The 21578-nt window shown below is 44.3% G+C and overlaps 1 protein-coding gene across 1 annotated transcript in view; it reads right to left on the bottom strand.

The window, feature by feature from the left end:
* Positions 1–479: 479 nt before the first annotated feature.
* The window catches only part of fam20cb (FAM20C golgi associated secretory pathway kinase b), a 93402-nt gene continuing 72303 nt past the window's right edge, over positions 480–21578 (bottom strand). Inside the window, exons 4-10 of the mRNA XM_072559831.1 lie at positions 17955–18047; positions 17750–17865; positions 14998–15178; positions 12794–12903; positions 10006–10087; positions 3637–3696; positions 480–1291 (exon numbers count right to left, since the gene is read on the bottom strand). Coding sequence (XP_072415932.1) covers positions 1039–1291; positions 3637–3696; positions 10006–10087; positions 12794–12903; positions 14998–15178; positions 17750–17865; positions 17955–18047 — 895 coding nt within the window. The 3' untranslated portion in view covers positions 480–1038. The remainder of the gene's footprint in view (positions 1292–3636; positions 3697–10005; positions 10088–12793; positions 12904–14997; positions 15179–17749; positions 17866–17954; positions 18048–21578) is intronic.

Below are 21578 nucleotides of genomic sequence, written 5' to 3'. Positions count from 1 at the left end.
AGCAAATATTCGCTGGGCCATAGGAACAGAACAAGGAGAAACAGAACTAATTGGATATCCTTTTCGAAGAGCTGGCAGAGGCTCGATGGGCGGAATGGTGCTTCCTTCTGGGATGTAGGATTTTATCATTTCAAATTGCCAACGTCCTTTTGATCTGTAGCAGCCCCTCGGGTGAAGAGTTAGAGGGCAACTGGCCACCATGGGGCAGTGTGCCAGTGGGAAGTAGGTCAGGATACTGTGGGGCACAGCACCTTTGGTTAGGCCGCATCTGACCTTTCAAAGACTGCCACTGAATAACCCATCCCTCAGTTCCCCCCACTGCCCCACCGAATCAATCTCGAGATACAGACCAGAGAAAAGTTGTTGCCATAATCTTTATTGCACTTTCACCATATCGCAAAAACATTTACCACAAACTGCACCGCGCCCTCCCCCCACTCCCCCCCACCCGAATCCCCACCCACCCCCCCCCCCCCCCCTCCGAGAACATTGCGAATGCAAAAGCTAACAGCCACAAGAAACCAGCTCACCCGCCTGGACCTGTATGTAAAGAATTCAAAAAGCAAAACTGGCAGTGGCTGCTTGACATGTGCCTGAAGGTTCCAAGGAGAATCAATATTACAGCTTTGCTGCCCCATTTCAGAATGAGCAATGCCCAGGGTTGCTCAGATCAGTTTAATCAGCTTTCAAGTATATTCACCCATTAGCATGATTCCTCTTAATATATATCTCTCTCTCTCTATATATATCTATTTGAAAAATTGTCTTCGATTTTGGGATTGCACACTACTACCTGTTCAATATTCACACCTCAGAACTGGATATCATTGAGAAAAACAAATAAATGCCTTAACTTAGAAACTTTAGTTATAATAATCTGGGATGGAGTCTATACTTTACATATTTGGGAACAATTACATCTCTGTTCTGAATTCACTGAATTCAAAAAGTAACATAAATAGCCAGTCTCTGCAAGACTTTCCATTTCTCACTTACACAAGTTAAAAAAAAGTGAGAGAAGAGGTCACCCTCCCTCTACTACCTATTGGTAGCGACTGAATTGATATTGTAGTCTATGTCGTTCTCCACCACAGCGCTTCGCCCTTCCTTTTCCACACAGTCGCCGACCGATCTTAGAATGATTCGTAACCTCCTGTCCATGGCCTTCAGGTGCGGCTCTATTAGAAGGGGTGAGAGTTTGTCCCGGTCCAGTGACTCGGCCATTACCTCACTCAACTTGTATTCTTCTTTTGCCAGAAGCTGTAGCCGGCGGTAGGTCGACTCCTTAATTCTGTTGGATAGAAGCAACACCATTGACTGCAGAGATTTGACAATGAACGGGGTCAACAACGGTATCCCCCCCCAGCCTTGAGCTGTGCTGCCCAAATCCTGATGTGTACCTTCACCCATCACCCCATGGTGATCTACATTATCTGGCAGTGGGTAGATTTTTTAAAATCTCATCCTTGTTTTCAAGTCCATCCACTCTGCCTTTCTCCTTCAGCCCCGCAACCTGTCAAAATCTCCAATTCCGGCCTCTCACAAATTCCCGATTTTAAGCAGTTCTCCACTGGTCAGCCTCCAAGCCCTTTCATACTCTTTGGCCAAGCTTTTGGTCACCCAGCCTGACTTCTCCTTCTGTGGCTGAGAGCCAGATTCTCTTCCTGTGAAGCGCCTCGGGGCGTTCTCATGTGTAAATCCCAGTTACTCGCGTTTGGGTGAAGTCAGACTGGTCTCAGCCTGTGGCCTGAGGGGCTGGGGGCTGGAGTCAAAGGCAAGGGAAACAGAGATTGTGCTGAGCAGTCAAGGCAACAGCTTTGCTTCAAATGAATGAAGTCGTTCATCGGGAACTGGGCATTGGTCAAACAGTATGTCAACAGAAAGGCAGTGGAGGAACAGAGAGAGAGAGAGATGGTAGTGAGATGAAGGTCCATGCTTTGGCATCCATGTGGAACCTGGCATTGTGTCTAATATCTCTCTCAAAATGATGTCCTGGGTCTGACAGGAGCTGAACCACAGGACGTCTGAAGAGTTCAAGGGATTTAAGAGTGAAATTGACTGCAGACATGGTTCCATGTATGTGACCTTTCTGTCTAACGACCTCTGCACTGTAAGGGCCATTGTGTAGCAGTGACCTTGATGACCCACAATGGCCTCCGTGAACCAATGTGACCCTCTACCGTATACGCAGTGACCCTCTACCCTAACCCTGACGCATCTCAGGAACAGCTCAAGGCTGTGATTGGATGTCTGCCGTGGTGTTTGCCCCAGAGATCTAGGTAACTGGACACAGCAACAAAAATAACAATGACCTTTTATTTATGTAGCCCTTTGACATATCAAAAGGTACTTTCAAAGGGCATCGTTAAAGTATGATGGCAAGCTACACAAGGAGGTATTTAGTCAGATAACCCAAAAGACAGGTCAAAATGATATATTTTAATGATTGTCCCTAAGTGAGATAAAGAGGGTGAGATGAATAGGAAGGAAGTTCCAGAGCTTGGAGCTTAGGCAGTGGAAGGCACAGTCAGCAAATGTGGACAAAATACATTTGGGAATGCACCAGATGCCAGGATTGGAGGAGAGCTGATATCCTAAAGGTTTGTGGGGTTGGAGAAGGTTACAGAAATAGGGAGGGACAAAGCCTGGAGTATTTTGAAATACAAGGATGAGAATTTTAAAATCACAACATGATCGATTGGCAGCTAATGTAGCTTAGTGAACAAAAGGGTTTTTGGGGAAGGAGTCTTGCTGCAAGTGAAGACGCAAACAGCAGAGTTGGGTCAATCTCAGGTTAACAGCAAATGTGTGAAACAATTCAGAAGTGTGCTTGTACAATCAACTAGAAAGCTGACAAAGGTATGGTTAGGAGTTCAGCAATAGATGTGCCATGACAGAGGGCCAAAAGCCGAGCAATATGACACAAGTGAAATTGGTAATCCTCGTGATGGCACAAATATGACACTGGGAGTTCACCTGAGGGTTTCAATTCTGACACCAAATTTGTGAAGGGATTGGCTGAATTTCAGACTGTTATCAGTGCGGGCATTGGAGTCTGTAGTAAGAGAGTGGAGTTAAAGGGGAAACTGAATATTTAAATTGAGGAAATCACTATTTATTCAATACTGGATTTTAGATGTGATTTGGAGATACCGGTGTTGGACTGGGGTGTACAAAGTTAAAAATCACACAACACTAGGTTATAGTCCAACTGGTTTAATTAGAAGCACCAGCTTTCGGAGCGCTGCTCCTTCATCAGGTGGTTGTGATTTTAGATAAGCAATCTGATAATTTAGCAACAGTGGAGGGTCAAGAAATGTCGTCAACGTATGTGTGAAATACTGTAATGGTATTATTCCAGGCTCAAGGTTCAAGTTCTGCTTGCTCCCGAGATGTCTAAGTAGATTGATCAAAAAACAGCTACAAGCAGAATATAATTCCTCTCGACCTGAAGCTTGTTCAAAGCTGTCGTGATCCATAAGTTCAGTTTTACATTATCAAAACAAACTGAAAGCTCAGCCCATTTCTTAATTCAGAATGAGAGATTTTGCACAGACTCTGAATTGTGGATAGAGGAGGCAGGCAGGTTGGACACAGTAAAGTCAGCAGGGCAGATCTCTCACTTTCTGCACTTACCTGCAGCACTGACTCAGTGGCACCAGGATGGATAGCTCATCATGTGAATGTTTCCCAAACCTGAGGGAAGGATTCACAACATTAGAAAGTGTGGATGGATTTCCAAGCACTCTTCCTGAGATTCAGGAAACTTGTCCGGTAAAACACCTTTTAAGCAGAGTTTTAAGCAGCTGGATATTACCAGTTGGGAAAAATACAGGATTTTAATTTGGGACACGTCAACAGTTCACCAGGGATATCACTGGCCAGACTTCTGCTTCCTGTAAATATTCTGGCTGCTATGTAGACCTCTGAGGTTTGAACACAGCAGTCACTACTGGAACTGGGAGACAATGTGTTGACATGTGTACATGGTACCACCCAGCTACTGCATGGCTTAGAGAGAGCACCAGGGCAGAGACAACATAAATTTAAGGAAGACAAATTGATATATGTGTAGTGGTAGATAAAGGGGATAAGTGGAAGTAGTGCATTTTGATTTTTGAAAAGCTTTTGCAACACAGAAGGTAGAGACACAAAAGTAAAGCTCGTGAGTAATAAAGTTTACAGAAACAGAACATTGGACTAAATGGTTCATTTTCAGACTGTCAAGCTTTAACTAATAGGTACTGTGAGGATGTGTACTTGGGCTCCACTGTTTACAATATATAAATGTTTGAGTGCTTACCCTTAATGGGCTTTGCACATAAATTATTCAATTGGAAAATTGAGTAATTTACTTGGGGGGTGGTTAATTGATGGGGAAAAAATGTGATTTGTTGATGGGAAAGAAAAAGATATTCAGTTTTGAGTAACAGCACTTCTGGATATGAAAAAAACAAATAGATTAGATTACTTACAGTGTGGAAACAGGCCCTTCGGCCCAACAAGTCCACACCGCCCCGCCGAAGCGCAACCCACCCCTACATCTACCCCTTACCTAACACTACAGGCAATTTAGCATGGCCAATTCACCTGACCTGCACAGGAGGAAACCCACACAGACACGGGGAGAATGTGCAAACTCCACACAGTCAGTCGCCTGAGGCGGGAATTGAACCTGGGTCTCTAGCGCTGTGAGGCAACAGTGCTAACCACTGTGCCACCGTGTCGCCCACAAATAGCAGAGTCTCTGGCACTACTGGTCTGCGCATTTGGCTGTTAACAGAAAAGTTGGTGGTTTGACACCATCAGGGATGAAACCTTCCATGTTTTGAAGATGCTTGAGGCACAGTGGTAGTGACCATATATCTGAACCATGAGGCCTCAGTTCATGTCCTACCCACTCCAGAAGTTTGTAGTAGCATCTTTGGTCAGGTTGGTTGGAAAATATTAAGAGGAGGGGAGTGATTTTATTCATTCAGGTTTGTGGATGATGGCAGAGCTAGATGGGAAAAGAAGCAGTGCAGTGAAAGGAGGTTATAAAAGGATTTAAACAGGTTACGTGTGTGTGTGTGTGTGTGTTCAAAATATGTTAAACAGAATTGTGTGTTCAAGACGTCCTTGTGTAACTTGAAACATTAATAAATTTAATTCTATTCTATGTATGTACTAGGTACAAATGGCGTATAACAACAAAATTCATAAAATATTTTTAAGTTTAATTGGTTAATGATGCAGAATTTGAAAATAATGACAGTGGAAAAAAAGGTGAATTAGTGGGAAATGAGATTGAACAACACATCTCAAAATTGTTGAAACATGGAAATTTGAACTGCATTGAGTTCAAACTTGATGAATTGGAGTTTTTGTTTCTTGTTAACAGTTTACTTCTATCTAAAGTTGGTGAGGTTTAAATTTGAACAAGGGTTGCAAAAACATCCTGCCTAATGAGGACAAAATGTGAAGTTTTGCAGGGAAAACTGAAGAGCAGAATATTTTTCACTTAGGGGAGAGACTGAGAAATGTTGCCACACAGAGGCATTTTATACAGAAATAACAGACAGTTAATGCACAGGTAGAGTGATGAATTAGGGTGGCAAGTGATATGTTAGCCATTAAGGGTTGGAGTACACGAATCCGGATGCCTTATTGTGATTCGATAGGGCCTTGGTAAGACCACAGCTGGAGAACTGTGGGTGCAGTTCCTTAACTAAAGAAGGATATACCTGTCACAGAGAGAATGCAACAAAGATTACTTTGTATATTAAACTGATTCCTGGGATAAGAGGATTGCCTTATGTGGACTGATTAAGTGGACTAGCCCTATATTCCCTGGAGTTTAAACAATGAGAGATGATCTCAATGAAACATGATCAGCTGTGATATTTTCCAAAAATGATCTTCCCCTGTTCTTGTTTCTCAGGTTTTTACGTATTTTTGCAGAAGTTCTGACAAGTGCTGCTGTTGGGACAGGTCTGAATAAAAGTAAATTGTAATACCTACAAATTTGTCATCTACATTGTTATATGCAAGTTGAGAATTACTGTGCAAGAGTTTGAAAGAATTCTGCAGTCACCTGAGATTATAAAGTTTGCATTATGCAGTGAAATGGATTACAAGTAATCTTTAAATTCCTCTTTCTATCAGAGAAACCCATTAGACACGATAATAATATTTTAACACGAAAAGCACAGTGTTAAAGCTCCTGTGTTCAGACAGGTTTAATGTTAACATTCCTCTTGGTTCACACAACACAAGGTGCTAACACTCCACACACTTTCACACATCACAGCATCTACAGAATTCACATGGCACAGCATTAACACTCTGCACATTCACATAACACTGTTAACATTCCTCACAGTTTATGCAACAGCCTTCCAGGTTGAGACAAGCAACAACACCCACAACTCACTTAACCAGTATGTGGGCTGCCTATGAGCACAGTGTCACTCTGGATGCATAGACTGATTTTACACCCAATACCCTTTGAAGGTTTGAAGATGTGTTCATGGAATATAGGTGCTGCTAGCAAGATCCCAAATTGTGAAGGTGGTCGTGAACTGCTGCAGTCCTTGTGACGTAGGTCCACCCACAGTGCTATTCCCTCTGTGTCTTCCAAAGCATAGCTTGTGATTTCTTCACTATTTCTCAGAACTCATTCTTCTGACTTTCCTTCATTATGTGTTACATAAACCGTTCCCCTTTGTCTGAAAATGTTGCGCTTGACTTCCTCATTTTTAACCTCGGATCCTTGAATTTGAACCTGTGCTCAATAAAGAATGTGCAATTGATCTGTTTTGGCAGTCCCCTTCATTGAATCTTGAAGGCTTCAAACGGGTAAACTAAATATGGCAATTATATTTTAGACAGGGAGGTTAATCTGATTCAGGTTGACTTAAAAGCTTTGGATCTGTGAGCAGGTGAATAAGAATACTATGGAAAGTATAGATGTGATAGCTCTCTCTCTCTCTTTCCTCTCTGCTATGGAAATGGTTTCTCCTTATCTACTTTACCAAAATCTCTCATAATCTTTGAACGCCTGTATGAAATCTTCCCTTTTCATTCTCTGCTCTAAGAAGAACTCCTCTAGTCTTTCCACACTATTGCAATCCGTCATCCCTGTGCCAGTCTGGTAAGTCGAGATGTCAGGTTTGGTTCAGTGGGCAATGGCCCACACCAAAGGATTGATCCCAGATCCAGACTGACCCAGCCTGTACAGTGTTGTTCAGTCAAATTGTTTAGCCTAGGCTCTGTTGGGTCTTGTGGGACGATGTAAACATCCCCACTGCAAAGCTTCCGAGAAGAGCTGGTGGTTCTCCCTGGTATCCTGGCCTCTTTTTATCCCTTTCTTAACATCAGTTGAGTGTCTGGTGTTGACCTGACCATTCTGAGCCAGGCCACCATAACCAACTCATTCTGTTCAAGAGCCCACAAGACAGGGCCTTGGTTTTCTTGTCAGAGGTGGATGCAGTCTTGAAGGAAACTCTGGTCAATTCCTGCTCTTTTATTTCATGAGAGGGTGGTACATGTATGGAATGAGCTGCCAGAGGATGTGGTGGAGGCTGGTACAATTGCAGCATTTGGATGGGTATTTGAATAGGAAGGGTTTGGAGGGATATGGGCTGGGTGCTGGCAGGTGGGACTAGATTGGGTTGAGATATCTGGTCGGCATGGACGGGTTGGACCGAAGGGTCCGTTTCCATGCTGTACATCTCTATGACTCTATGTTGTCAAACAGATCATTGGCTCATGATTACATTGCTGTTTGTGGAATCTTTTCGTGCACATATTGGCTGCTATACTTCCTAGAGTACAACAGTCACTCCACTTTACTGGCTGTGAAGGGCTTTGAGATGGCCTGAGGGTTCAAGGGAAGCCATAACATTGCGGGTCCTTATGAATTTCCTCTATATCCTTGCCAAGGCCCTGACAATCTTCTCAAAGTTGGTGCCCAGAACTGTGTTCAGTGACCCAGCTAAGAGCTAAGTAGAGGTCCATACAAGATTGAATGTAACTTCGTAACTTTTGTACTCTCTGGCTGTCTAAAGGCTCTGGCACAGAGTAAATCTGTTGCTGTAGCATGATACAGGATTGACAAGCTGGAGATGCCAGCTCTATGCCCATCTCCCTTCTGTTGATGAGACCATTAGCTGTGGCCTTGGGGTCTCTCAGTCATCAATGAAGGCTCTAGTTTTCTGGTGCTGCTTATCCAAGCATTGATGAACTATTAGCTGCTGACTTGGGGATACGGATAGGACATTGTGAGATCAGGACAGATAAATCAGAACAGCGTTACGGTTTGACATCACGGCTGAACTATTCAGTGAGCAAACCACTTTGGCAGCTATTTATAAATGTGCAGTTTTGGTTTCTACTGTATTGACCTTTCTTTCATCATAAGGACCGAAGCTCAAAATTGCACAATTTCTAAAGTCATTATGACTCATCCTGATGCTTGGTCTACTAAGTGGCAAATAACATACATGCCACACACAAATGCCAGGCAATGATAATCTCCAATAGCAGAGAACCTAATCATTGTCCCTTGATGTTCAAAGACATTATCATGACTGAATCTTGCACTATTATTAAACTGGGGGTTTACCATTGACTCTCCTCTGAACTGGGTCAGAGTGTAAGTACTGGGACTACAAGAGTAGGTCAGCGCTAGGCATTTTGTGCTAAGTAATTTATCTTCTGCTTCCCCAATAATTGTCCACATGACACAAGTCAGGAAGGTGGTGGAATAATCTCAATTTGCCTTGATGGTTGCAGTTTCAACAACACAATAAGATTTGACATCACCCAGGGCAAAGTGGACAGCTGAACTGAGACCTTATCCAGTACCTTCAACAGTCATTACTTTCACTCCTGAAACAGACTGTGTACCATCTACATGACGCACTGCAGTCACCCAATAAGGCTCCTTTCACAACACCTACCAAACCAATGACCTCTGCCACCTAGAAGGATAAGGAACAGCAGATACATGGGAACACCAATTTCCCCTGTAAGCTATACACTACCCTGACAAAGAACTATATCTCTGTTCCTTGCCTGTCATTGGGTAAAAATCCTAGAACTCCAGTTCTAACAGCACCATCGTTATTCCTACACCCTTAGGACGGGGCAATGATTCAAGAAGACAGCTCACCACCACCTTCTCAAGGGCAATTAGAGTTGGGCAATAGATGCTGGTTCAGCCATTGCTGCTCATATCCCGTGAATGGATTTAGAACAAAATGGTGGAGTATGTGACGCAGGGACCTTTCCCTGAAGGGGTCAAGAGTAGTTTGAGATGCGGTCCCTTCCCCTTGACTCTAAAGCCTAATTCGGCAGCCCCTCAAAGTTTGGTTTAGGACGGTGTTGCTCTGGCCTCAGGGCAGAACTCAGAAAGAACAATAGATCCTCTGGGACTAAGTTTCCCAATGACTGCATCGAAATTCAGGCCAGGATATCGCATTTGGCCTACACATATATGACGGAAGACATTGCTGCTTTCACTGGTGTTGCAGAGGATCAATCAAGTGACTGTCAAACCCTGGCCAGCTTTAGCACGGAAATATTTCTAACTTTTTTTTATAAATCCTGTGAATTTCTTTCCTTGAGCAATTTACTCAGCATGAAGTGTCAATCGACTAAGGCACCTCTCTGTTTGGTACAGGGTCATTGTATTCACCAGGTAGGTGGCCTTGTTTCTGTTTTTTTTTCTCAGACATTTGGAGATAAACTGGAAAAACAGAATTCTGATAACAGTCATGTCAACTCTCGAGTGAGAGACATACAGCTATTGCGCAAACATATATTCATACTCAAACATGTACTCGTTTGTACAAATGCACCCATGCTCACATACACACACCTAGACATTTGTGTTCACATGTAAATGCAACACACACACACACACACACACACATATCCAACAAGCTCAAACACACACGCGCACATACACACACACACACATATTCATTAGAGCAGTAGGCAGTATCTTCTGTCAATCCTTACCCTCGCCCATTATCCAGATGAATAATAAATGAATCATTTCCAAACTTTTCAAATGTTTCATAATGGTGCCGATCCATATTTCCTAGAAGAGGAAGGAACGAGAAAGCAGTCAGACCGAAGTACATCACATGGCTAACACCACGGAACCAGCCCTGGGCCCATCTGCTTCTGGCTGGATTCAACACCCCTGTACCCAGCAAACCTCCTGAGGCAGCTCTGACAGTGCATGAAAAATGGAGGGAGTCGTTCTGCAGACACGTTACATCCTGACCTCACCCACGCCTGACTTACCACCAGGAATCACTGGGCCAGGAGTGGACACTCAGTCTGATCTGCCCTTGTCACGAGGGATGACCAAGGCAGCCTCTTGGCCAATAGCTGGAGTGACCAATTTGTGTTGGGCTAACGACTGGAGGTTTCATTAAATGACCATCTGCTGCCAAGTTCACTGCCCCTAACCACTTTTGATTTGTTCCCTAATGTATCCATTCTTATGGAAGCCCACCTTCTCTTGCCTTCTGATTGGAAAGTGGACTCAATTATCTGTTTAGATGCCTCTTGATTGTAAAACAGGCCATTTCTCTCAACATGAGTAGTTTTTACAACTAATAAGGTGAAAATAAAACAAAAGCCACATAATTTGCTTCAGAACTGTCTTGACTTTTTCCACAGGCTTTTACTCACTCTAAGAGATATCCTGGAGATTAATTTTCAATTTCTGAAAATTCCAGGGTCATTTTGGAATGTTGCCAACCACATACAGAAAGCTACTGCGGATAGGGGTCAATTAAAGAGTTTGGAACTGAGAATGGTTAATGTTCATTACAAACGGATTAATGGCCATGGAATCAAGTGAACAGGCTTGAGGGGTGAGATGACAAAAGCCACATAATTTGCTTCAGAGCTGTTTTGACTTTTTCCACAAGCTTTTACTCACTCTAAGAGATATCCTGGAGATTAATTTTCTGTCTTCCTACTCCTGTGTTCTATGCGCCATTAATTGTTTTAGCACAGATTGAAAACTATATTTCTGTTCTTCCTGTTCAGTGTCTTTACCAATTTACCAGTAGAACACAAAAGTCTCTCAACTTTTCAGCCATTTCTCAGTGCGCCACATGCTCAGCTTTGAGTCATAGGGTTGTGGCTTCAAGACTTACTCCAGGTCTGGAACTCATCACACCAAGGCTAACAGTCTCAGTGCAGTACTGGTGGAGAGCTGCATTGTCTGAGGTGATGGCTGCCCTTTCTGGGCAGTTGTTAAAGATTCCATTGCATTATTTTAAGGAGCAGGTGAGTTCTCCTGCAGTGTACCTCCTGGAATGTACTGGAACAATGACGATGATACCGTTGTTGTACTCCCAGAAGGATGGTGGCACCCAGTGCACTTTTAGGTGTGGATGATGTCTCTATGCTTGCCATCTATTTTCTCAACATGCTAACTGTTTCACTCACCACACCATCCTGAACCCCTCTGCCTCCGTCTGCTTTATATGGAGCAGTAAACACAGAAGGTTCAGGTCAATGGTGTGGCGGTGTTATCACTGGACTGACAATCTAGAAACCCAGGAAATCTTCTGGGGACCTGGGTTAGAATCCCACCACAGCAGATAGTGGAATTTTAATTCAGGACAAATCTGGAATTAAGGGTCTAATGATAACAATTGATCCATTGCCGATTGTCAGAAAACCCATAATGTCCTTTAGGGAAGGAAACTGCCATCGTTATGTGGTCTGGCCTACATGTGACTCTAGATCCACAGTAATATGGTTGACTCTTTCCAGCCTTCTGGGCTATGATGGATGAGCAATAATTGCTGGGCGAGGCAACAATGCCCCATGAATGAATTTTTAAAAATTATTTAGCACCTTACATGATATCCCTAAGATATTTATAGCAACTGAAATACTTTTGAAGTGCAGTTGCTGTTGCAATGTGGACAGTGAGGCAGCTAGTTTGCACACAGCAATGTGATTATGCCCAGATCTGTCGCTGTGATGTTGATTGAGGAATAAATAATGACCCAGGGCATCGGAGAGAACGGCTGGGTTCTAACTGCAAGGGGCAGTCTCACTGCAAATGCAGCTGCACTGTATCTGATGTCACTGGTAATGATGCCCCAGGTAGCTTTCTGCATTGAAAGAAAAGGTAATAAATCAAAATGGATTTTAATAAGCGCAGCGCCAATAAAATGTGCTCATTTTTAAATGTTTCGCAGATGTGCAGTCTCCTCTCATCATATCCTGCCAGCCTAATAGCATCGTTAAGGATTGCGGTTTTCAGAGAATATTGAACCCAAGGCACCAGTCAAACTTCCTGAGCATGCGTTTTGCTCGCTGCTCCACTGCTGAGCCTCAGATTGCCTCGCTCAGCATTTCACTCACTGTCCCACACGCTGCCTCACGGTCTGTCCAGTTCCTGACCCTCGCAGCCCAGCAATTATTGCTCATCCATCATAGCCCAGAGGGCTGTAAAGAGTCAACCATATTACTGTGGATCTAGAGTCACATGTAGGCCAGACCACATAACGATGGCAGTTTCCTTCCCTAAAGGACATTATGGGTTTTCTGACAATCGGCAATGGATCAATTGTTATCATTAGACCCTTAATTCCAGATTTGTCCTGAATTAAAACTCCACTATCTGCTGTGGTGGGATTCTAACCCAGGTCCCCAGAAGATTTCCTGGGTTTCTAGATTGTCAGTCCAGTGATAACACCGCCACACCATTGCCTCCCCGCGCAAGGATTTTTTTCGCCCTAATTTCAGAAAAGAAAGCAAACTTAGTTACCCATAAGGAAGTCAAAAATAGTCATGTCGATGAGATCGAGAAGCCGGGTGCCACTGTTGTAAGGGGCAGTCTGTTTAACTTCCTCGCAATAGTCAGGATCAACCTCCCACCTGTTGAAAGTGAACAGAAAGCTTTTGTAAAAGAGTGTGCTGCCATTCTGCAGCGAGTGAGATCTCAGCACCTTGTCACTTCTCTGCTAAACTGTCCTGAACTGAGGCAGTCAGCTGGTGATAATGTCTCTATTCATCCCAGCATTTAATAGCAGCTTTTCAGTTGGGTGACACTGCAATCTATTTAAACACATACAACAGTCTGCAACATAACAGTCAGTGTTGAAGCTTCTAGATTTCAACTTTAACTCCATCTTTTGTGGATTGTGCCAGAGGATTCAACAATTAGTCCCACTGCTGCTTGTTTTCTTCCTTGGATTCACCCCTTAAAATCTACCCACTTTACTCCAGGAAGGGAACATGAAGGATTTCGGTGAATGGCATCGATTTGACCTTATGGGTCGGCTTTTACTCCTCTGTCAAAATGCCAGATGAAATCTTTAAGCATTTGGCATAATCTGAATCAATTGAAGTGTGGATTTCGAAAGAACAGGTTTTGGTTAGTCAGTTATGCAAAATTCCTTTGAAGTAATAACTGCAGGGTACATGTAGTGCAGTGCATGTCGGTTGAAAAGGTTTCACATGAGAGACTTATGGCAAGTGGGGAGTCATGTAATATATAAGAATATGTGGCCTCCTGGCAGGTACCTGCATTGTGCTGTCTACAGGTCGCTCTGCTATAACACGTGTTTCGTTAACGCGAATTTACTATAACATGAGTAATGAATTGGGGACACTGTTTCTAAAGCAAATACTGGTTATTATGTGATTCCGGCCCCATCAGTTTAAATGGTGCTGCTATCTTATAACACAGGATTGCATGAGAACGGAACCACTGCATTATAGTAGAACTGACTGTACTTGGTGTTCACTCAGTACCTTGACAGAATCACAGTTAATACGGTCACTCAAAAATCAATATGCAGCAAAGCTAAAGTCATATTCCGGACCTTTTACTGACACTGAATAGGTTGATGTAAGACAGTGAGGAATTTGTCAATGCAGTCTTCAAAAAAGTTTCTTCAACAAACACGTTGGTGGGTGAAGCTACTGGACTGTTTCTATGGTTCTTTAAATGACCACTGTGCCTTTACTAAATCATTCTTATCATGGACCTTAAAGAAAAGTTATTCCTTGGACAAACTGCCTCAATACAACACTACCCCACCTTTAAAAAACACTTCATGCCTTTGAAAAGTTGTCCTCACAGCCATTTGTTAATGCAGAGCTTGAGCGTTGTGAAAAAAATACATAACGTGGAGACGATTTTTCATCCTGCACTTTTCAGGACAATTTGCAAGGACCAGGCAGGTTGACTCTGAATGATTAGGGCAATGCTCTGCAAAACTCAGGGTCAACCAGCCCAGTTGAACATTTAGTCATAGAGTCATAGAGATGTACAGCACAGAAACAGATCCTTCGGTCCAACCTGTCCATGCTGATCAGATATCCCAACCCAATCTAGTCCCACCTGCCAGCACCCAGCCCATATCCCCCCAAACCCTTCCTATTCATATACCCATCCAAATGCTTCTTAAATGTTCCAATTGTACCAGCCTCCACCACATTCTCTGGCAGCTCATTCCATACACGTACCACCCTCTGCATGAAAAAGTTGCCCCTTAGGTCTCTTTTATATCCTTCCCCTCTCACCCTAAACCTATGCCCTCTAGTTCTGGAGTCCCCGACCCCAAGGAAAAGACTTTGTCTATTTATCCTACCCATGCCCCTCATAATTTTAAACCTCTATAAGGTCACCCCTCAGTCTCCGACGCTCCAGGGAAAATAGCCACAGCCTGTCTGGCCTCACCCTTTAGCTCAAATCCTCCAACCCTGGCAACATCCTTGTAAATCTTTTCTGATTTAAACAAAGGCTGGAAGTTAACTGTCAATCAGCATTACTGGGTGTATTTCTCATGGCAGCATCTCCACCACAGAGTCCACTTGCATCAAATCAGCACTCTTATCTCACGCTCTCATCGCTCTGCTGTGAATTGGTATTCTTGTGAATTGTTCTGAGTGGTGTGAGAAGAAAAGCTTCAATGAAATGTGTCTTTTCTCAGCAATACTCAAACCAGCCTTACTTGAACTTACTCTGCTCTCTTGCGTTTGTGGTAAGACCGTCGCCATGGATTCCTCCACGTTTTCCTTTTAGCCAGTGCCAGATCAGGTAGGAAAGCAGCCAGTGAGCCTTCAATCTGGTCAGGCTTCCCACATAGAGCGTGCTCAGTTGAACAGTAGTAGGAACACTCTCCGTAGAAGCACACATTGTTGGCTGGTGGATGACAAAGAGATGTACAAACACCATCAACATTTACAAGTCGTAGAACATAGAAACATTTGGAATCATAGCGTCATGCAGCGCGGAAACAACTCATCCATGCTGATAAGGTTTCCCAAACTAAACCAGTCCCACTTACCTGTATTTGGCCCATATCCTTCTAAACCTTTTCTATTCATGTACCTGTCCAAGTGTCTTTTAAATCTGCATCTCCTGCTTCGTCTGGCAGTTCATTCACATATAGACCACCCTCTGTGTGAACAAGTTGCCCCTAAAGTGTCTTTTAAATCTTTCTCCTCTCACCTTCAAAATATACCCCTTAGTTGTGAACTCCCCCCACCCTAGGGAAAAGACTCTTGTCACTCACCTTAACTATGCCCCTCCTGATTATTCAGCTCCTCTTGTCCGTTCTGGACAATAGAGAGCTATCCAACTTATTCTCAATTTTCAGCTCTTGGTCTATAGTTCTGTAGGCACAATTCACATTTCAAGTGAATTGGCAAGACTTTTTAAAAAATGTAGAGGCAGTATGTTCCAGAGCCACACCAGCCTGTGGGTACATTGATACAAACTCCTTTTAAGTTGTCAGATTCAAGGGTATCACGGGCAAGTGGGAGCATCACAGCTGCAATTATTTGGAAAGAATCTCCAGCGAAAGTCAAGTCAAAGACTGACCAGAATGGCCACAAGGAGACTGTATAGCAGTTGGTGACTCATTAGTATCTTAAAGCAAGCACTCTGAACTACAATACAGCCCAGTGTATCCATCAGCACCACTGCCTGAACAAAGGACTCAAACTCCATGAGGAAGGTTTAAGTCTGACTGTGTGAAACACTAAGGTGACAGTTTACATCATGACAAGATGTGATGTAAAATCACATGATTTTGCTTCCCCCTTGCACCTTAGTGGAAAATTTAAACCACCCTTAGATGTTTCTTAAATAAAGTAAATGTTTTCCTTACCTCAGCAGACCCTGTGAATATTCTTTCACAATTTGATGAACAAGAATATTAAACATTCCAAGCAAACCTGAAGGGCAGTAGACGTTTATAAAGAAAGATCTAACTTGCAGTGGGCACAAACTCACTGGGCACTCACTGCCTGTTTGTGAGGTTCGACACAGTGAGTTATGGAGTAAAGCTCCCATTACCTTTACCCCACAATGTGGCTCAGTCCTGAATCTTGGGGGAACCTTACCTCACACTCTACGTGTCCCCACTATCCAGCAACATTTCCATAACAGGCTATCATCTGACCCCTCTGAAAGGGTGAAGGTTACACTCCTAATGGGGACATTTACCCTGAAAAGAGTTCTTTCTGCTGTTAGTCCTACAATGCAGAGCCACAATTCTTTGATCTGTGTTCACTGATAGAGTGATTCTCCACTGGCCTTGGTGTTATTTTCAGCTGAATCAGGGGCAGAGGAGGTATTTGGTTCATGATTTGGATTTAGACTGTAAGAATGAGAGATCAATATTGACCAAGACATTCCCCTCTGCAACTCTCTTTGGAAATAATGATAATGGGAATTCACAGGACAGGGCGGTCATTTAACCCTCAATCGAAGCTCTGATGGTGCATCACTCCCCTAGTATAACTGAGGCAGAGTCATGCTGCAACTATACAAAACACTAGTGCGGCCGCACTTGGAATATTGTGTACAGTTCTGGTCGCCCCATTACAGAAAGGATGTGGAAGCATTGGAAAAGGCGCAGAGGAGATTTGCCAGGATGTTGCCTGATCTGGAATGAAGATCTTATGAAGAAAGGCTGAGAGACTTCGATCTGTTCTCATTGGACAGAAGAAGGCTAAGAGGGGATTTGATAGAGACATACAAGATGATCAGAGGATTAGATAGGGCGGACAATGAAAGTCTTTTTCTTAGGATGATGACATCAGCTTGTATGAGGGGGCATAGCTACAAATAGATTTAAGACAGATGTCACAGGCAGGTTCTTTACGCACAGAGTGGTAAGGGCATGGAATGCCCTACCTGCTAATGTAGTCCACTCAGCCACATTAGGGAGATTTAAACAGTCTTTGGATAAACATATGGATGATGATGGGATAGTGTAGGGGGATGGGCTTAGATTAGTTCACAGGTCAGTGCAAGTCGCGGGCTGAAGGGTCTGTTCAGCGCTATATTGTTCTATGTTCTATGATCTGAATGTTACGTTTGTGTTGATTGAGACTTTCTGACTCAGAGGTGAAAATGCTACATGTTGAAGCACAGTGGTCACTTTTGATACTGGCAACGTGGAGTTTCAGATCGTCCCGAGACAAGACAGGCTGGCATTGTTTTCCTTAGAGAAAAGAAGCTTCTGGGGAGACTGAATCAAGTTGAGTAAAACACAGGGAGGGTCAGTTTGCATTAAATGCTGTAATCTTGGCTGGGGTTCTGAGTCATGAACCTTTCCTCCCCTCCTGCTGATGGCCAGCCTATTCACTGCAATCCCTAAACCCCCCCCCCCCCCCTCCCCATTAGAAGGAGCTTCAGTGTGAACGGTGCAACATGAAGGTGTGAAATGGGAGTGAGCGCCCCGTTATAAATCAGCTTCCATACCTGGGGAAATGAAGAATGTCCTCCAGAGCTTCTTGTCCCGGGTCACATCTCGGATTTCTCTGGTCATGTTAACCAGTCGCCCGGCAACAGGGGGCACACGGCGGAAGTCCAAAATTCTTCGAGGGGGAGAGAAGCGAAGACGTTACGTCATGGCGAGAACAAAGGAGCGATGTAAAACAATCCTCTCTTTCACCAGAGCACTTACCTGTCCAGGTGGAAGGCAGCAATCTCAGAGTTGTGTCGCTCGAAATCGGAAAAATAGAAGAAATCTGGAGGTGTCTCCTGCTCTCTGGTTTGTCTGGAAAAGAACAGCAGGTAGACGTAATCTTCATTTATCCACGGGATGTAGACATGACTGGTAACGCTGGTAGTTCATGACCATCACTCATCTCGCCAGGAGAGTGGCACTGAGCCACCATGCTGAATAAAACTAAACCTTTTTCAATGTCCTTTTACAGTGAAATCGAGGGTCTGGAGTCACATGTAGGTCAGACCATGTAAGGATGGCAGATTTCCTTCGCTTAATGGACATTTGTGAATCCATCAGGCTTTTACAACAATTCAGCAGTTCCATCGCCCCCATGATCAATCATAGCTTTATAATTGCAGATATATTCAATGAATTTAATTTAAATTTCCCAGTTGCCCAAGGGGGATTTGAATTCATATTTCCAGTTAATTAGCCCAGTCCCCCGTATAACTGGTCTGTCAGGTAACCACAATGGCATTGCACCTTTAGATTAAACTTATCTATCAGTCAACCAAGTTACTGGAGACCAACCCTCTGCGGATGAGCCTCACTGCAGTCCCAGTTGTTAATGGCAATCCTAGTGGGAACACTCTCTGTTCTTAAAGCAGGGTATGATTTTTCCATCCTTCCAGCCCTCCTTCTTTGTATCATTATTCATTTACTTGCTCTTTCATGCACAATGCTTTCCTCATTCCTCTCACGTTCATTTCAGTCTCCCCACTTGACTCACATTTACCCCTCCCTGCTCCTGACCAACCTTCCAAGGGTTAATAACTGGGATCATTCCTGATGGACACAGCAGGCAGAAGGTCACACTCCAAAAAGTGCACCTCTCCAGGACAGAGACAACAATTTCAGAAAAAAAAAACAGCTTTGGGGGCCATTTGGCTCATTTCATATCTGCACTGGTTCTTTGGAAAAATTATTTCTTTAATCCCACTCCCACCTCTTTCTAAAAGGAAGGTTTTTGTTCCTCTCGTTTATTTAGTTAGCCTTTAGTAAATCCCGATTAAGTCTGCTTCCACTGCCCTTACAGGAAGCATGTTCTATATCAAAACCACTTGCAACTAAAAGCAAAAAACAACGCTTTCTTTTCTCAGTTTCCTTTGTCCATTGTGGACAATCTGTTGGTCCACTGCTTCCTAGTTGCACTGCCAATGGGGGGGTATGTGAAAGAGGAACAGGGTCTGGTGCATTCACCACTACATGAGAGCAATGGTACCAAAGGAGGGGTGGTTTGGAAGGACAGTTGACAAGCCTCGAAGGTGTCAACTGCCAAGACAGGCTCAAGTGTGTCAGAAATGGATCAGAGTTCTCAGTACCGGACTGAACCTGACTACTGTGAGGATTTAATCTGTGAACCAGCTCCAAACCTCATGCCAAAACTAAATACAAATGGTCACAAGAGGCTGTGTCATGGTTTCAGGAATGTCCAATCAGACAGACTTCATTTCCATAGCACCTTCCAGGCTTCATCCCAGAGCACTTTACTGCCAGTGCAGTGTCACTGATAACACTTGTAATGTGGCCGTCAATGTACACACAGCAAGCTCCCGTGGACATCAAAGTAATAATGGTCAGATCATCAATAAAGTGGTGTTGGTTGAGGTATAAGCATTATTCTGGACACCAGGGATGATTCCCTGGCTTGCCTTTGGGATCATTTATATCCACCTCAGTAGACAAATGGGAACAGTGTTGCAATACGAGTGTCAGCCCAGACTCAATCTGTTTGTAATTTACAAAGTGGTTATGATTTGGAATACGCTGCCTGAGAGGGTACTGGGAGCAGACTTAATAGGGATTTCTGAAAGGGAATCGGATAACTGCATAAAGGGGGAAAAAAAAACGTCCCTTTTGTAAACAGGAGGTAAGTGGGATTAAACAAATAACTCTTTCAAAGAATCGGCACAGACAAGAATAAGGAAGAGAGTGGAACTTGTTTATGTTGGCAGCTTTTATGTGTCAGGAGAGTAAACCAAAAATAATTAAAGTGTTGCAACTCATAAAGAAAGAAAAAAAAATCTACATTTAGCTGCTTAGGATGCCAGGACATCCCAGAACATTTTAATTTATTCTTCCATGAGACGTGGGCGTCGTTGGCTGGGCCATCTCTAACAAACCTTTGAGTATGAGATACTTGGAAGGCCATCTCAGCAGGCAGCTAACAATCACCCACACTGCACTGGGTCTGGAGTCACATGGAGATCAGATTGGATAAGGATGACTTGGGGAGTTCTATTTGTAGGTTTTATGTCAATGAAGTACTTTATTCACTATCTCATAGAAAACAAAGTAGGCAATTTTCAAATCCCAAAACAGCAGGGTGATAACAATGTGTCAATCTGTTTTTGTGACGTGGATTGTGGGAGAAATATTGACCAGGTCACTGTGGAGAATTCCACTGCTCTTTTTCCAAATGGCTTCTACTGCTGCATATGCGACGGAGGCGATGGTCCCAGTTAAACATACCACTAGAAAATGGCAGCACTCTGACCCAGCAGCACTCCCTCAGGATTACCCTCGATCCTGACCCTGCTGCACTCCCTCAGGATTACCCTCGATCCTTGACCCTGCTGCACTCCCTCAGGATTACCCTCAATCCTGACCCAGCAGCACTCCCTCAGGATTACCCTCAATCCTGACCCTGCCGCACTCCCTCAGGATTACCCTCAATCCTGACCCTGCCGCACTCCCTCAGGATTACCCTCAATCCTGACCCTGCTGCACTCCCTCAGGATTACCCTCAATCCTGACCCTTCTGCACTCCCTCAGGATTACCCTCGATCCTGACCCTTCTGCACTCCCTCAGGATTACCCTCGATCCTGACCCTTCTGCACTCCCTCAGGATTACCCTCGATCCTCAACCCTGCTGCACTCCCTCAGAATTACCCTCGATCCTGACCCTGCTGCACTCCCTCAGGATTACCCTCGATCCTGACCCAACAGCACTCCCTCAGGATTACCCTTGATCCTGACCCTGCAGCACTCCCTCAGGATTACTCTCAATCCTGACCCTGCCGCACTCCCTCAGGATTACTCTCAATCCTGACCCTGCTGCACTCCCTCAGGGTTACCCTGGGCCTGACCCTGCAGCACTCCCTCAGGATTACCATGGGCCCGCCCCCTGCAGCATGCCCTCAGGAATACCCTGACCCTGCAGCACTCCCTCAGGATTACCCTGACCCTGCAGCACACCCTCAGGATTACCCTGGGCCTGACCCTGAAGCACTTCCTCAGGATTACCCTGGGCCTGATCCTGTAGCACACCCTCAGGATTACAGTGACCCTACCCCCTGCAGCAATCCCTCAGGATTACCTTGACCCTGCAGCACTCCCTCAGGATTACACTGACCCTGCCCCCTGCAGCAATCCCTCAGGAATACCCTGACCCTGTAGCACCCCCTCAGGATTACCTGGGCCTGACCTTATAGCACTCTCTCAGGATTACCCTTGATCCTGGCCCTGCAGGTATGTCTACACTGACTTTGCCAGTCCTCTCATGAGGTTAAGGGGCTTCCCAGCCCCCACCCTGTATAGCCCCCACCCCTGTATAGCCCCCACCCCTGTATAGCCCC

The sequence above is a fragment of the Chiloscyllium punctatum genome, chromosome 40 (assembly GCF_047496795.1).
Source record: "Chiloscyllium punctatum isolate Juve2018m chromosome 40, sChiPun1.3, whole genome shotgun sequence".
Lineage (NCBI taxonomy): Eukaryota > Metazoa > Chordata > Chondrichthyes > Orectolobiformes > Hemiscylliidae > Chiloscyllium > Chiloscyllium punctatum.
The sequence above is the reverse complement of the archived record's forward strand: the minus strand, read 5'-3'. Positions and strand labels throughout refer to the sequence as shown.